Source organism: Taurulus bubalis (assembly GCF_910589615.1).
Source record: "Taurulus bubalis genome assembly, chromosome: 6".
Taxonomy (NCBI): domain Eukaryota; kingdom Metazoa; phylum Chordata; class Actinopteri; order Perciformes; family Cottidae; genus Taurulus; species Taurulus bubalis.
Genome location: NC_136594.1, coordinates 21,226,488 through 21,245,195, shown reverse-complemented (window position 1 = coordinate 21,245,195; position 18,708 = coordinate 21,226,488). Strand labels below are relative to the sequence as shown.

At 37.9% G+C, this 18,708-nt stretch overlaps 1 protein-coding gene across 1 annotated transcript; it reads right to left on the bottom strand.

Annotated features, from left to right (window-relative positions):
* Window positions 1–1,286: 1,286 nt before the first annotated feature.
* LOC306737492 (C-type mannose receptor 2-like) lies at window positions 1,287–6,675 on the bottom strand. The gene is made up of 9 exons (XM_079219225.1): window positions 6,364–6,675; window positions 5,303–5,445; window positions 5,060–5,160; window positions 4,757–4,890; window positions 2,681–2,770; window positions 2,337–2,420; window positions 2,049–2,191; window positions 1,808–1,908; window positions 1,287–1,512 (listed from the first exon to the last, which is right to left on the bottom strand). Exons 1-9 carry the CDS (start codon window positions 6,479–6,481, stop codon window positions 1,368–1,370), a joined length of 1,059 nt encoding a protein of 352 aa, XP_079075351.1. The 5' UTR covers window positions 6,482–6,675; the 3' UTR covers window positions 1,287–1,367.
* Window positions 6,676–18,708: the final 12,033 nt, after the last annotated feature.

Below are 18,708 nucleotides of genomic sequence, written 5' to 3'. Positions count from 1 at the left end.
TGAAACTCTAAATGAGAAACAGGGGTTTCCTTTTTTGATTTTACAATGAATTTAATTTATATTTGAATGCTATCCTTTGACTGTGGACTATTTTCATCAGTTCAGAATGAATTTGTACCACATCTCCACAGTGTTAGTTTAATAACTTTTTTTTAATGTGCAATCAATCACAATTGTATGGATTCAAAATGTGAATTCACATTTTATTTACAGTCAAAAGGTTGCCAGTTGCCTTAAATGCCAATTATTTGCCTTGCAGTGTTTACAGCAGATTGTCTAGGCTTTTTTTCACAGCATATGTTTTGGAAAAAACACAACCATGATTATTTGATCTGATTATTAATTGTTTTTATTTACACATTGGTTTTTCTTTCTGTGATATGTTGAAACTTGCTTGTGAAAAAGGCATTACGTATTGTATCCACTGCCATGGAAGCCAATCAGAAATGCATCGGTATATTACCCTGCCCAAGGTTTTCTGTCCGTCAGAAATCTAGGATTATGCCCCATGTATGCGTAGTATTAACTAAAATAATAAAGGCATTATTAGCCACCTGAATCCCTTACCATTTGAGTTTGTTTTGTGTTTGGCCACACAGGAAGCTGGGGAACTTTCTTTTTGGCCTCGGTGCAGTTGCCCATTTTTGTTTATAGCCAAGCATAATTTTAAAACACTTTAACTGTTGAACTGTTTTAAAATGAAGCTTGAGACGATGATGAGAAAATACAAACTGAACGGCACATTTCTCACTTCTTATGTCTCTCATACTCACTGACTAACAATACAAAACTTGCAAGACAATTTCAAATCCACCGTTAGAGTTGTAGAAATTGAACTGTTACAGTGTGAACCATTAAGAATAAACATCTATTTCTCAACAGCAGAAGTGAAAACTAAACTTTAGAGAACTTTCACAGTTACTGTAGAGATATAGATCTGTTTCACAACAGGAACTAAAAACAGCTCATAATGTCAGTTATTTTTTTCTTTGAGGACTTAAGGTGAAGAGTTCAATTTAAAGAGGGAAACAAATGTTCATCAAAACACACAGACAACATGTTTTTAGATTAATCATTTGAAGAAAAAAATATGGATAACAAATACATTCATACACATACAGTATATTATTTTGCATACTGGAATAGGCTACTGGCTTCAAAGACCTTTAAAAGAATGTATAATAAAATGATGTATTTTGTGTAGAACGACTAATGATGTGAGTGGGAAAAGAAAATTAAAATGAATGTAAAATGTCGAGCAGAGGTTGTATAATTTATACGTGATGATTCAGTTATTTATGCTTGTAAAACATTCACATCATGTTGTAATATTGCTTATTGCAACACTGATGGGTTTGGATGCAGAGTTATAGAGCCACCACTTTTTCACAGATCCAGAAGTTTTTCAAAATACATCCCTCATCATTCCAGCTGTTTTCTTTGTCAAAAAACCTTATTTCTGCACAGTCTTCTTCCTTTTTATGGCTGTTGGGCTCCCCACGCCTCCAGTAGCTGAAACCAAACCACACATAATACATTTTTATTATAAAACACAACCAAAGAAACCAAAAAAAGGCCAAACGCTGCAGCCCATGAAGAAACATTCAGTCACAAATACATTTCAACAACATACTAAAACAAATCAAAGATGGTGCAGGATTTCTTCCTCACTCGGTGGAGTGCTACCACTTCTGTCTGAAGGGTTCATGAAGGTGGCTACCATTTTATTCAGTAATATTGCTCCAATATAGCAATACTACATTATTAATGATTGATTTAAACAAGGGGAAAAAAGTAATGTATGAACCTTGTGTTGAGTGCAGTCCCGTCAACCCATTTCCATGTCCCCTCGGTCTCTCCGTCAGTCAGTCCAATCCACATGCGACGTTGGAATTGGTTTGCAAATTCCTTGTTCACAGTAAAAAAAAAACATTTCTAAACTTAACTTAAATGTAACCAATTTCAGCCATCTTCCATCTCGGTGACCATTGATATGATGTCACACTTTTTCTCTTGCGTCTCTGACAGGCAGATTTCACTTTACACACCTGCTCTTCTTTGCTGTTGATGATCATCAGGTCTGCTTCTCTTTGCAGACAGTCAGCTCTGCTCTCGTTCCAGGACGTCCGATTAGAAGGAATGTAATAGAAACTGTGGGAAAAATACACCCATCCTTGTTGGAAGTAATGATCTATTGAGGATAACAAAAACATGAAAATAAATGTTCACATTTCGGTCAAAGCAAAGTAGTTATATAAAACCTTTTTATGATGTTGCTGTATTTTTTCTTTCTTTCCATGTCTTGAAGGTTTATTCAGGTTCATCTTCAGACTCACCGAAGGTGCTCAGCTTCCTCTTTCTCTCTTCAGTCAAATTTTTGATAATGGCCTCAAAATCTGGCATTCTTGCACTGGAACTGTCTGAAAGATACGCTTTTATTACAGTAATACCACCGAGGTTATGGAATTGTGTGAAAAGATCCCCACCCTTGTGTTAATTCAACCTCATCTCCTCCACTGGACAATGAACATAGGATGCTGTTTATCATTGATCCACTTTTAGAAAACACTCAAGTGATTAACATAGCTTGTGCTTGTTGTTCCAATATCATGAAATTGCAGCGGTTAATATAAATATCAGTCACAGAGTGAAAAAAGAGAGGAAATGTAAAATCACTCACGGAGAGAAAGACGCAGTCCAATGTTGGCAGCAGCTTGAAGGACACACAGGAGTCCGAAGCTCACAGCAACCAGTCTGTAGAGTTTTTCCTCTGTGTGCAGAATTCAGAAAGACACATTATTATCATTATTGTTATTATTATTATTATCAGGCAGCGGGCGTGATGTTTATTTCACTTCCTCCACACCGTCTCTGGATGAAATTGAACAGAATCCCCACCCGATTCTGACAAAAACTAAGCACTCCAAAATCTCTGTACCCAAACAGAACAAGTTATAGAAAGTATGATGCTGCCAGAAAGTTATTTACTCCTGGATGAAGCGTCCAAAGTCATTTCTGCCTCTCCTCTTTCAAGACAACACTCTGAATATTTGACAAATGAGAGTCATAGCTGCACCGATCTGTAGGCTGCTGCTTCTTCCTCTTCTTCTTCTCTGGTGACGATAAGAATCTGAATACATAACACTCTCACAGCAAGTTATTATTATCTCTCACACTTCTTCATTTTGCGCTTGTTATTTCCGACAGTTCCCTCCATTTATTGCAATGAACTTTAAATCAGCAGGAGACACACACATTCATATTGCAGGTGCTTTGTAATAATGATCTGCACAAAAACACAGAAATGCATGCACCCTACTCTGTTCACTTCTTGTTTGAAAGAAAAGGCGCGACTGTCTCAAAGTTTCAAACCTTTGATATAATTGCATATTTTTCTGGTTATTATTTTATAGCAATCTAGAGACAGTGGGATTCTCAGAAAGCCTGTAGATATTCATAATCAGAGAACATAAATATTAATGCAAAAAACCTCCTGGTGAACCTCACATGGAAACGATTTTTTTAAAAATTCTTGAATGAAGCAAAATTTCACAAGGTGTTGAAAAGGGCTCATTCGTTATTGTTCATCATAAACAACAGGCTGTGAATAGCTTTTCTCTGGATTCATCTATGATCACAGTCCTGCCCACAATTTAACGTTCAACCATCTCTGAATCTTGGATGTCTCGATTCAGAGCTTCTATAAAGATGATATTATGTGCATAAAATAAAAGTTTAACCAGAGGTTCTGTCAACTTTATTCCTCACCTTTCTGAAATGTATACGTGACAACAGCTGAGCTACCCGTCTGAAACACACGACACAACGGCAGCTTGTTGTTTTTGACACTTCAAACCACACCTCGTGGTCTTCTTCAGCACAGGAAGCTTTGCAGTTGTCATGGAGATAGTTCAGTTTATGTAGTTTGTTTGAAATATGGTGAACCGGTTATACATGTCCCTTTAAAAGATGGTATCTGTCGGTCGGATGTGGGTGTCCTTAATCTTTCTCCAGCCGATCATTAACATGATGTCTTTCTCACATCAGGAAACTGACGGTGGCGTGAACTATTTCAGTTGTCCAACTTTACCCATTTGGCCTATTAGTTACAATATCTATCGTTTTGTAGACTGAAAGACAGATATGGTTAGAAGGCCAGTATTCAGCTACAGCACTGACTTTATTCATTATTATATTATTTTGTCATTACACTGTAATGTAATGTTGAATAATCTTTTGCTTTTCCACACAACCTGGTAAACTGTTACCAAAGTTTAAAAAAAGTGAACTCTGTTAAAGTATAGCCTCAATAAAAGTTGTCAGTGCATTTTTATTTTTAATTAAAAGCCCAAAGCCCCTTGTATAAGTGTACCCTACCTCATCTGAATCATTCCATGATGGCTTTTTAATTAATTTCAGTCGCACAATTTAACAAGCCATTTATTGTCCCAGATGCTCCATTAGATCTTTTATTTTAGTATTCCTCTCCTCCCCTTGCTTCATGCCAGCTAATAATCTCACTCATATTCAAAAACAAAAGGTTTATTATTAGTTGATAAACAGCTCAAGTCGGTCCACGCATTGCTTTCAACTCTCACGAGCAATGTACATGCCAATAAGTCGTGTAATGATGCAGTCAAATACAGTAACACGCCCACAAAATAAGGTATGCTTCATTGGCGCGAAGAAAAAAGTGAATACCAGCTCCACCTTTTTGTTGAGATTAAACACAAGGTAAATTGACTCGTTTATATGCTGAGTTCACAGATCCAGAAGTTTTGTTCTCTACATGGTTGATCATTCCAGCTGTTCTCCATTTCATGGAACTTTATTTCTACACAGCCTTCATGTTTGCCTTCAAAACTGTTTGGCTCCCCAGGGTGCCAGTAGCTGAAACAAAAACAAATCATATTTTAAGGCAACATAAGAAGCATCTGATAGACAGCAAATGATGGAATGTGACCAGGTTTAAATTGCAAAATTAAAAGGTTTCCTTTTGATTTATTCATTATAAGAAACATCTAAAAAAAGTTCTTGAATAAACGAGAAATGTGTGAACCTTTTGGTCAGCGGAGTGCCATCCACCCATATCCACGTCCCATTGGTTTCTCCCTCCATCAGTCCAATCCATGTGAGCTTGTTGAATTTTCTTGTGAAATCCTTTTTTTGACACAGAAAAACAATAATCACGATAAAAATGGAGCCGATTTGAATCCACCTCACAATAGTAGTGTCACATTCATTACACGTTTTACTCTTTATGGTATATCTTTTAACCTCAAAGTCATTCATGCATTAATACCTGCTCTTCCTTGCTGTTGATAACCACCAGGTCTGCACCTCTTTGCAGACAGTCATCTCTGCTTTCCTGCCAGGATTTCTTGTCAGAAGAAATGAAATAGAGACTGGGACGTAGATAGACCCAGCCTTCTTGGAAATAACAATCTGTTGTGGACAATAGAGACAAGCTTAATGTCACAGAGATGAACAAATGTGACTATAAGAAATGTACTTTGAATTGATTATGCATAATAAAGCTCAAAGTATAAAAGAACAAAAAACAATTGGAAATTTAAAAAGATAAAAATTTGAATTCAATCATTCCACATTAATGTTATTACCATAGTCTGTAAATCATAAACTAATAATTTCATCCAAAAACACATTTTAAATAAAATGTTTTTACTTTCACCAATGTGTCTACACTAAGGTACAATACAAAACACTGTCATAGAGATGGCAATTAAATGAGATGTTTTACCACTGTCTTTGTACTGGACCTCATTATATTCTGAGATGTTTCTTAAGTATAAATACACATAAAAAAAAATACACAAATATATATATATATATATATATATATATATATATATATATATATATATATATATATATATAATGCAAATGTACAACTCTCAATATAAAGTTGTCCAGCTCAACACCATCTTATACTATGACCTCAATAATAAACATATAATTGAATTAACACATTTCTGACATCACCACATACTGAGCTTGGTGAAGACGTTATGACCGGGCTGTTGTTTTCACTTGCATTACTACTGGTGGTCACTGAGTGTATAATCCTTCTCACAGTTTTCATTTCGTGATCACTCAAATTTAGAGACAGCTCTCTTTAATGGATAATTAAAAGCCTAACAATGAATTGAATCAGACTGTTTTCCCAGCCAAAACAAGCAGGTCAATTAAATGAAACCCACAAAGCACAAGGAGGAGCTCTGATTGTCCAGTTGCAATGTGTTGGCGGGAGTTTATAATATGCAAGTAATATATTTAGTATCCAGCTTGACCCGAGATGCAAGCTCTCATTGCTGGTATGAAGAGTTTCATCTTCATACTGACCAAAGGGAATCAGTTCTCTCTTCAGCCCGTCAGTCTCCTCACTCCGGTTTGTGCATCTTGTTTCTTTGACTGAAAGAAAGTAGAAACTCTTCTTTGAGAATTCATGTGTACATCCCATTCAACCAACGCTTTAGCCCACATGCACAAGGAGCAATGTGTGGTTCAGCATCTTGCTCAAGGCCACTTTGTCAAGAGGGCAGGAGAAGATTGCGACAGTGTGTGGTGTAATGTTTACTGGACGATACGGAAGTGTTCAGGCTAAAATGTGTTACTTTGGTTTAATAAGGTCAAACATATGAATGGAAAGTCCCATCCTCTTCTTACTCAATCTGAAAGTGATAAGCCCCATGACAATTTCTGATCATAAACTTCCCCAAACGTGTGTCACTGAATATTACTGAATTGGAAAGAAACTGTGAGGAAGCCTGAGAGCACAAACACATAAATATAATGAGGTGTTGCTTTGTTATCATTTATCAACCGATCGAAAGATCGATATTTTGTCAAAAGCATAATTATAAACTGCTCAGAGAAAGTATCATATCTTGTCAATGCAATTACTCAACTGTCAGCAAGCAGATTTCCTGGTATTAAACGCAGGGAAATGTTGAGAGCAGCTTGAAGGATACACAGAAGTCCAAAGCTGACTGCAACCAGCTTGAAGAGTTTTCTCCCTGTGTGCAGAAATCAGACAGACACACAACATAATCAGCCTGCCAGTTAATTTGAGCTCTGTTGGCAGTTTGGGAGGACTGTATGTGAGGACAAAGTCAGGCAGCTCCATAAGCCATGAGGTACTTGACGATGAACTATGTCAATTAAATAAATCAAAACATGAACATAGAAGGCCTTTCGTGTAAAAATGACTCAATAAACTGACGTCACAAAGAAGCAGACCAATAATATTTGAATACATTTTCACATGTGAACTTAAAATTGAAATAGATTCTTGTTCTTGGAATTTGAATCATCTATTAAAATCTGTATCTATATTATTAGAATGTTGAACTGTAGGTTTTCTGTCTCACCAGACACTGCAGCAGTCCCTCCAGCATCCCGTCGGGCGTCATTGTCGGGTACATTCACATAGTCCATCTCAGATTGCTCTTTATGGATAAACCTGGCCATGTTTACCAGCTGACTGGAGAGGGACAATGCTGGATAGAGAATGTGTTTTTCTTGGGACACTTGTGTAATCCACTTCTTCATTTTTTTGTATTGCTCACATCATTGTCCTTCCTCATTTTCTCCCTTGACCACAGCTTCTTCGTTCTTCAATCGCTGCTCAAACCAGAATAGAATTACCTGCAACACTTCAAAGCGGACTGCAATCTGTTTTTGTTTGACATAAAAAGTTCATTAGACTCTGTTGAGTTTTTTTCTTTTTTTCAGAAGCAAACTTTGATTAAACTCTGCACTGTAACAAATTTCCCCAATGAAGCACCTAACAATGTAATAACAGAGAAAGCATATATTAGGTGTGGTATGTAAAGAGTATTTGCACTCAATACTAAACCCCATTAGAATAAACAAATACAAATTCTAAGTTAGATTTTACAACATCAATTAGGGATCCTATTTTACTTGGGAACTTTATTTTAACCTTTATTTAACAGTAATTGAATCTAAATTAAACTAACAAAGTGAATGCTATAGGTTAGTGATAGCTGAAGTTAACATAGCCGGACCATGCTCACGTTATCAAACTTCACTTATTTTGATTCAATTGTGGAGAAATTAATTCCGGTGACTTTGAAAATTAAATAACTCTACATTCCAGTGACGCGGTTCGATAGAAAGATAACGATATCAAATGTTGTGACTCCAGAGAGTAGAGTTAAGGTATGCTAGCTAAAGTTAGCTGAAAGCGTTAGCATGCATGCTTGCCACATGCGGTTAACAACTCACATTATTGGCAAAAAATAAATACAATACAATGTTAATTCAACACAAAATGACTGAACACGGTAATGCTGACTTTGATATTCCATTTACCTTGTTCAGTGAGCCACAGGAGCAGCATGGACTACGGGGTCCTCTGCGGTGTTTGTAGGCCGGGTGGAGCAGCAGGTGGCGCTCCGTCCACTTTGGTGCTTCAGTTAGAGTCCGTCTTCTTCCATCTTGAATAAAACCACGGATCTATGATATCTAAGGCTTCCTTTTCACAGTCTTTATGTTGACTATGTGCTGAATAAGTAGAGACTTGATGCAATGGGATTTTGAAGAGTAATGGGCGGAGTTAGCGAACTGAAAAAGGAAAAAATACTGTTGTATACTGCAATATGTGACAGTAGCGCGCCTCCCGTGTGTGTCTTGATTGTTCATGCCCTACACCTGTGTTTCCCCTCTCTTATATATACTCCCCTGCTTTCCCTTGTCTCCTGCCAGATTGGCGTTGTATACCACTGTATTACTGTGTGTTAGCCGGTGTGTGCCCTGTTTGTTTCCGTGCCCTTTTTAATCCCTGTTTTGATGCCTGTTCCTGCGCTTGATCCAGTGTTTTTGGAAGCCTGTCTTTTTGTTAACTTAAAGTACTTTTGGATTTTTCCCTCAACGTGCCTCCTGTCGTTTTCCTCTGCGCCTGAGTCTCCGTTCCACCACTCCAGGTCGTGACAGTACAATCTGGTCATTACAGACTCATCAGTGGAGGAGCATGCCTAACTCGGCGGAGGAAGTGTTCCGCTCATTTTATGACAGAGATGCATAATCCTGTTGGATGTTGTTTGTCAACCTGAGGCCCAAACCCCCCTTTTAACCTCCCCCCCCCCCATTCTAAAGTTGTTGTCCTCTCTCTAATTAAATCCATTCAGGTTAATCACATTTTGTTTTGGGCTATTTACATTGGTTGTGGATGGATCTAAAATACTTGCATCCTAAGTCTAAAGTTTAAATTAAAGTCTGATCGATGCACCCTAAAGAAAAACAAAGGAATAAAGTGAAATACAATAAGCATTCACTGTCAGATCAGCCCTCTTTAAAAACAACTAGACTTTTTCAGATCTGGTGGAGATCTCTAGTCCATTGGTTCTCAAATGGGGGTACATGGAGGCACTCCTACGTGAGATTTTTGTTTATATATTCATGAATTGTATATATTATACATTATCAGAAACTGATGGCACAGTCACTGTGTGTTACATCTTTTTTTCAACAAAAAATGCTTTGAACTGGTCAGGGGGTACTCGGCTAAAACAAATATTTTCACAGGGGGTACATCACTGAAAAAAGGTTGAGAAACACTGCTCTAGTCTATTAGTCTCAGTTTATGTGCAGGAAATGGTGGTTTTCCTGTTTGTGTGTTGTTTACATCTGGTCCCAGCTGAAGCCTCAGTATATCAGCTCAGATGAAACCGTTAAATCGGTGTTGGTGCTATATGTTCCTGTGCACAGAGGGAATATACTTTATACTAGTATATTAATATATACTCATGTCTAAATCAATCAATAACAGTTGTGTGTGTTGGGTATGTGATGTTCTTGTGCTTCTTTTTAAAAATGAATTATGATTTCCCATCCTGTAGCAATGTGTTAGCCTGACATCTGATGGTGGAAATTAGTATTGAGAACTTCCTCCTCTTCTACATTTCCCATATTTCAAATCTTGGTTATAATTTATGACCACGGCAGGGATGGAGGGAAGGAAAAGCATTGATTAAACACCTGACAAACAACCATCTGAAATAACAATTTGATAGACATTTAGGCCATTTTGCTCGGTTGTGGCACACTTCTGCTTTGTATCAGGAAACAGATGAGGTCCCAGCGCTGGCAGCAATGTGGGAATTTTGTATTTGTCATCTCAAGCTCTACCAGTGAGGACGTTGCACATATTGTTGTGATTCTTGATCTAAATACCTCACAGGGGCTCAGATGTCACATCTAGAGGCAACATGAATTATTAGAGTACACCTCACTGTCTTCCACACGCAGATTTCAGATTTTACTTCCATTTAATGACCATTGTAATGTTTTATCAGACATTTTAACTTAATGTCTCTTGTATGATCTGCTGGTTTATGCTTCACACTCTGTCAGATGAAGTTTGTATTGTAATGGAAGATTTTCCCTGTCATGCAATTATTCACAAACTGAACTGACTGCTCATGAAGTATCAGAGAGTAATGCCGTAATGTTTCTATGTGTAATAGTTGTGTTTATAAAAGAATTGTAAAGGATGAAAAGACTGTTCTGCAAACTCTTCAGTTCATCTGTTGTTCATTAATAATTAAAAAACAAGACAGATGTTTGTACAAAGTACTCTGATTAAACTCTGTGGTCATTTTAAAGCCAAAGTTTGCTTCTGAAAAAAAAAAACCTTAACACAGAGTCTAATGAACTTTTTATGTCAAACAAAAACAGATTGGAGTCCGCTTTGAAGTGTTGCAGGTATTTTAATTCTGGTTTGAGCAGCGATTGAAGAACGAAGAAGCTGTGGATTGCACAACAGTGTCCCAAGAAAAACAGACTCTCTATCCAGCATTGAGCTCAAATTATCCAGATAACTAGCAGGCTGATTATGTTGTGTGTCTGTCTGATTTCTGCACACAGGGAGAAAACTCTTCAAGCTGGTTGCAGTCAGCTTAGGACTCCTGTGTATCCTTTAAGCTGCTCTCAACATTTCCCTGCGTTTAATACCAGGAAATCTGCTTGCTGACAGTTGAGTAATTGCATTGACAAGATATGAAACTTTCTCTGAGCAGTTTATAATTATGCTTTTGACAAAATATCCGTCAATTCATTGTTAGGCTTTTAATTATCCATTAAAGAGAGCTGTCTCTAAATTTGAGTGATGATGAAATGAAAACTGTGAGAAGGATTATACACTCAGTGACCACCAGTAGTAATGCAAGTGAAAACAACAGCCCGGTCATAACGTCTTCACCAAGCTCAGTATGTGGTGATGTCAGAAATGTGTTAATTCAATTATATGTTTATTATTGAGGTCCTAGTATAAGATGGTGTTGAGCTGGACAACTTTATATTGAGAGTTGTAAATTTGCATTATACATATATATGTATTTATACTTAATACAAGAAACATCTCAGAATATAATGAGGTCCAGTACAAAGGCAGTGGTAAAACATCTCATTTAATTGCCATCTCTATGACAGTGTTTTGTATTGTACCTTAGTGCAGACACATTGGTGAAAGTAAAAACATTTTATTTAAAATATGTTTTTGGATGAAATTATTAGTTTATGATTTACAGACTATGGTAATAACATTAATGTGGAATGATTGAATTCAAATTTTTATCTTTTTAAATTTCCAATTGTTTTTTGTTCTTTTATACTTTGAGCTTTATTATGCATAATCAATTTAAAGTAAATTATCTACGTCCAAGTCTCTATTTCATTTCTTCTGACAAGAAATCCTGGCAGGAAAGCAGAGATGACTGTCTGCAAAGAGGTGCAGACCTGGTGGTTATCAACAGCAAGTAAGAGCAGGTATTAATGCATGAATGACTTTGAGGTTAAAAGATATACCATAAAGAGTAAAACGTGTAATGAATGTGACACTACTATTGTGAGGTGGATTCAAATCGGCTCCATTTTTATCGTGATTATTGTTTTTCTGTGTCAAAAAAAGGATTTCACAAGAAAATTCAACAAGCTCACATGGATTGGACTGATGGAGGGAGAAACCAATGGGACGTGGATATGGGTGGATGGCACTCCGCTGACCAAAAGGTTCACACATTTCTCGTTTATTCAAGAACTTCTTTCAGATGTTTATCTTAAAATGTATAAATCAGAGGAAACACTTTCATTTTGCAATTTAAACCTGGTCACATTCCATCATCTTGCTGTCTATCAGATGCTTCTTATGTTGCCTTAAAATATGATTTGTTTTTGTTTCAGCTACTGGCACCCTGGGGAGCCAAACAGTTTTGAAGGATGAGGCTGTGTAGAAATAAAGTTCCATGAAATGGAGAACAGCTGGAATGATCAACCATGTAGAGAACAAAACTTCTGGATCTGTGAACTCGGCATATAAACGAGTCAATTTACCTTGTGTTTAATCTCAACTCACATTTCACAATCCTGCTCAAGGTGAATTGGATTTGAGACAGAAGAATGATGTCATGACTTATGAGGAAGGAAATGTACTCAACACATGTGTTGTTTCTGTGGTCACACATTGAGTCATTTCCATCAGAAGAGGGGGGCTTGAAGCGCTACAAAAAGGTGGAGCTGGTATTCCCTTTTTTTCCGCACTCCAATGAAGCATACCTTATTTTGTGGCGGTGTTACTGTATTTGACTGCATCATTACACGACTTATTGGCATGTACTTTGCTCGTGAAAATTGAAAGCAATGCGTGGACCGACTTGAGCTGTTTATCAACTAATAATAAACCTTTTGTTTTTGAATATGAGTGAGATTATTGGCTGGCATGAAGCAAGGGGAGGAGAGGAATACTAAAATAAAAGATCTAATGGAGCATCTGGGACAATAAATGGCTTGTTAAATTGTGCGACTGAAATGAATTAATCTGCCATCATGGAACGATTCAGATGAGGTAGGGTACACTTATACAAGGGGCTTTTAATTAAAATTAAAAATGCACTGTCAACATTTATTGAGGCTATACTTTAACAGAGTTCACTTTTTTAAACTTGGGTAACAGTTTACCAGGTTGTGTGGAAAAGCAAAAGATTATTCAACATTACATTACAGTGTAATGACAAAAACATACAATAATGAATAAAGTCAGTGCTGTAGCTGAATACTGGCCTTCTAACCATATCTGTCTTTCAGTCTACATAACGATAGATAGATAGATATTGTAACTTTGACATTCAATATATTTGCACAAACCAAAATGGAAAGCACCATCATGCAGCTGCAACTAATAGGCCAAATGGGTAAAGTTAGACAACTGAAAATAGTTCACGCCACCATCAGTTTCCTGATGATGTGAGAAAGACATCATCAAGAGCAACTCTTTTAGACGTTACTCACAGTTGAGAACAATACATTTCAAAAGCATGCTCTGCATGCTCTGATGGCTTCAGCACCACAGGACCAAACTGCACCATCAGGACAGCTGAACATCATGGATGACGGGATGGATATCTACATGAACGTAGAGAGACCCTCAGGACATCCCAGCAGGACGGAAAGGGACAGGAAAATGTCTGAAAATATTTATGGAAATCTGTTGATCCACACTCTGGGGCCAAACAGAAGTGAACGTGTACTCTCAGGTAATAAACACATTACATGTACATTGTATTTTACACATGGGTACACACATTCAGAAAAGAATAGAAAAAATGAATATAAAAACTAAAAGATGTGTGTGAGAGACAATAATGTGGAAAGAGTCAAGCAGCAAGGGATTGTCAATACCCAGTGCATGAAGACAATTCATACACATCTATACAAGTGCCAATTGCTCATATGACCATTAAACACCAACACAAACCACCTTGTGTGAACACTATACTGTATCCAGGCACCCTTTTGAATTGCGGTGTGTTGTATGATGGGAAAAGACAACATAAAGGCTGACTTGACTTTATTTTACACTGGAATACAAACAAGCAAATTAGATATGTTGCATTGAACCCTCAGGTGTTGGAGGTGTGAAGAAGAGTTCCTGCAGAGCTGCTGCAGTGGTTCTGGGTCTGCTGTGTCTCCTCCTCCTGACTGGACTCATAACTGCAGTTTGCCTGTGTGAGTACTTTGTTAGCACACTGATGAAGCCCTGAGAAGAAAATACTGGTTGACAGTGTTTCTTTATTTGTTTGTTTATGTGTCTAACAGTCACCAAAGGCAACTCTGAGCGGGAAACGGAGATGGTCCTGTTACACACCAGTTACACCAACATGACTGAGGAAAGAGACCAGCTACAGACCAGTAACACCAACCTGGCTAAAGAAAGAGACCAGCTACAGACCAGTAACACCAACCTGGCTAAAGAAAGAGACCAGCTCCTGAAGAAAGTTAAAGCCCTGTCCAAAAGCCAAACAGAAAAGGTCTGCAAGGTAAGAAAGAGTAGACTCTCTAACGTGTGTTCGTGGTGTCAAAACTCTGTTTTGTTCATGTCGTTTTTTGGTCTCTGTTAACATTGGAGTCTATGGATAGTTGAGCGGCCCATCTCTCACTTCACAGTCTGTTTGATTTGATCAAATTATTTGAAGGAGCACGTGGAAAAAAAGACTATGAAGGGTGCAAATTGTTAAGGGATATAATTATTTATGGGAAGTTGAAGATTGATAACCGCTTAACATCAGTCTGCATGTGATGTCATTAGAATGGGGAGGGGTGATCGGTGCTACCCAGAGATCCCATCAATCCTCATTTGCTCTCAACTACTCTCTCAACAGCAAAACACGCCCCCCGTGATTCCCTGAAAGAGGTCCAGAGGCCAATGACCGGGAGTCAGTGATCGGCTGGAGAAAGATCAAGGACACCCACATCTGACCGACAGATACCATCTTTTAAAGGGACATGGATAACCGGTTCACACCCATATTTCATACAAACTACGTGAACTGAACTATCTCCATGACAACTGCAAAGCTTCCTGTGCTGAGGAAAACCACGAGGTGTGGTTTGAAGTGTCAAAAACAACATGTTGGCCGTTGTGTCGTGTGTTTCAGACGGGTAGCTCAGCTGTTGTCACATGTACAGTTTGACATGTCCAGTCACAGTATGATTACAGACCATCAGTCTGTCAAAACTATCTCAGGAGTCCTAGAAGTTAAGCATTATCATAACTGACCAGTTGCTTCATGTCATGATTATTTCACCCAACAGGTCTATGTTGTTTTATCTGATGTGCTTTAGGCCAAACATGACACAATGGCTCTCATGATATTTAAGTATTATGTCAGTATGTATATGTATTATAGGTTGATAGTTGAAGATTTAGTTTTTGGGTAGGACTGTGATCAAGGATAAATCCAGAGAAAATCCAGAGTTATTCACATAGTGTCATAGTGTAAACAATTATTTTAAGTTACTTTAGCAGCTCTCCAGGGAGCAGTGCTACAATAGCAATATGGATATCTTTTTGCAAAAGTAATAACTTGTAGAGTGTCTAAAAGCTGTCACACTGACAAATGAAGACAGTCATTGTGTGGTTTGAGTAACAGGGATAAATATATGGTGAACTAAGTCCATTCAATTGCTAAAGTGTGTCAGGCCGACCATGAATATCATAACAGTACTATGTTTTTTTTACATCAGGTGAAACTTGAATTTCACTCATGAATGCAGAGTTACTCTGAAATAAACCAATCGCATGCTCTGTGACGTAGCCGATAGGTGCTATTTATGTGTGTGGATTGAGCTAAACTTGTTTAGAGGACTTGACTGGAGGAACCTGACCAGGTACACAATAAACAGGGGGCTGGTGTCTGCTTGAGGAAGAGGACGAGGAGCAGTGAGGGGAAGATGAGGACACAAGGAACACTTCCAGGGTCCAGCCAGGGAATGCTTGATTATCTTGACATCTATTTCTGCAGACAGAAGCTTTATACGTGTGCAGTGTAATGAGTTTAATCCTACATGAGAATATATCTGCATAGATATTGTTAAAGATCTTATTACGATAATGCAAGTGCAAAAATAATCCCGTCTGAAAGCTAAACAAGGGGAACTACAAAATCATTATCTTATGTCTTGAATGAACTACATTAGAAACCCTAGTGTTTTTATTGTATCCATGTATTGGTCTCCTGAGTCTAGAACCCAGTGTGGTCGTGATGCTCCTATGACGTTGTATTGAGTGTTGTTTTACATCTTGCAGTTTGCATTGGCATTCATAAGCAGCGTTTAGCTCTGGTTGTACTGGAGGTAAATGTGTTTGTATCTGCATGGGTGTTGAAATGAGTCTTGAATGCTTTGCATGTTTGGGAAGCAGAGATCATTTAAAAGGTTTTTGTTCATGTTTAATCTGCCTGACGCCTGACACACGCTTGCCACTGCGGTGCCAGTGCCACAAGGAGGATCTCGGCCTTGCTGCCCGTCAAGTGGCCAAGGCAGAAGTATCAAGATGTTCCAGGGGAACAAACACATATTGGTTTCACAATCGTCTCGTGATCTGAACCAAGAGGTTTTTTAAATGTTATATTAATAACTTGTATGTGCTCTGATTATGATGATCAACAGATTTTCTGAGAAGCCCACTGTCTCTAGATTGTTATAACATTATTTATTGTGAATTAACCAGTAAAATATGCAATTATATCAAAGGTTTCAAACTTTGAGACAGTCGCGCCTTTTCTTTCAAACAAAAAGTGAACAACAGAGTAGTGTGCATGCATTGTCTGTGTTTTTGTGCAGATCATTATTACAAAGCACCAGCAATATGATTGTGTGTGTCTCCTGCTGACTTCTTAAAATTTCCTTTCAATATGTGGAGGAAACCGTCTTAAATAACAAACGTAAAATGAAGAAGTGTGAGATGGCATCAGATTCATATCGTCACCAGAGAAGAAGAAGAAGAAGAAGCAGCAGCCTACAGATCGGTGCAGCTATGACTCTCATTTGTCAAATATTCAGAGTGTTGTCTTGAAAGAGGAGAGGCAGAAATGACTTTGGACACTTCATCCAGGAGTAAATAACTTTAATGTTTTCTGGCAGCATCATACTTTCTGTAACTTGTTCTGTTTGGGTACAGAGATTTTGGAGTGCTTAGTTTTTGTCAGAATCGGGTGGGGATTCTGTTCAATTTCATCCACAGACGGTGTGCAGGAAGTGAAATAAACATCACGCCCGCTGCCTGATAATAATAATAATAATAATAAAAATAATAATAATAATAATAATAATGATAATAGTGTGTCTTTCTGAATTCTGCACACAGAGGAAAAACTCTACAGACTGGTTGCTGTGAGCTTCGGACTCCTGTGTGTCCTTCAAGCTGCTGCCAACATTGGACTGTGTCTTTCTCTCTGTGAGTGATTTTACATTTCCTCTCTTTTTTCACCCTGTGACTTATATCTAAATTAACCGCTGCAATTTCATGATATTTTAACACCAAACACAAGCTATGTTAATCACTTGAGTGTTTTCTATCAGTGGATCAATGATAAAACAGCATCCTATGTTCATGGTCCAGTGGAGGAGATGAGAGCATCATAATGACATTAAACTGGAATTATATAGTTTGATCAGATCAAGCAAACATTGGATTGGGCTTTCCACTTTTGAGGCACAAAATATAATGAGACTCTTCTCACATGTTTTTGTCAGTAATTATGTATACATTGTAGTGTGTTTGTAATCTATTGAATACAGTTACAGATGAAAAATGTCTAACTATTTGGGTTTACAAGCAAGATATACACATGGTTATATATAAGGGACCGAAGCAGTTACCATGTAACTGACTTTTTGGGCAGGGTAATATACCGATGCAATTCTGGTTGGCTTCCATGGCAGTGGATACAATACGTAATACCTTTTTCTCAAGCAAGTTTCAACATATCACAGAAATAAAAGCATACGTGTAAATAATGACAACTAATAATCAGAACAATTCATCATAGTTGTGTTTTTTCCAAAACATATGCTGTGAAAAAAGTCTGCTGTAAAGTGTAAGGTACATAATTGGCATTTGAAGGCAACTGGCTACCTTCTGACTAAATAAAATGCGAATTCCAATTTTCAAGCCATACAATTGTGGTTGATTGCTCATTAAAAAAGTACAACTTACACTGTGGAGATGTGGTACAAATTCATACTGGACTGATGAAAATAGTCCACTTTCAAAGGATAACATTACAATATAAATTAGGGTAATTTTAAAATCAATATAGGAAACACCCATTTCTCATTTACTCAAAAGTGAGAAATGGCCACAAGGTCTATGTCGTGGCCATTTGTCCAATAAATCAAAGAAAAACATAATCAAAGGGCCACTGAGGCACCATGGGTATGTTGATTACGCAGCTAAAAGAAAGCATTGTCCATGCAGGATTCCGTCTTTCTGATCATTTGTTTAACTAGCAACAACATAGGCCTACCCAGGTGCATGCTGGTCCTGTACCTGCTGTGGCAACCCGGGGGACTTGGAGGCAAGATTCAGCAATAAAACAGTAGACTCAGAGACAGTAGTACTTTAACAAAAAAAGTTTAATTCAATTCAGTTTATTTTATACAGCCCAACATCACAAATACAAGTTTGCCTCGGAGGGCTTTTCACCCTTTCACAGGGAAAAAAAGGGGAAGAAATCTGAGGGAGAGCAACAGAGGAGGATCCCGGAGGTGTGTCCAATGCCATGTGCCGATTGGCTGCAGCACCTGCACTGGGAAGTGCACTCACTCGATCACCTCCCCAACCTGAGCTTGGGGATCCAGCCCCTGCGCTCTGTCTGCTCCGCCTTA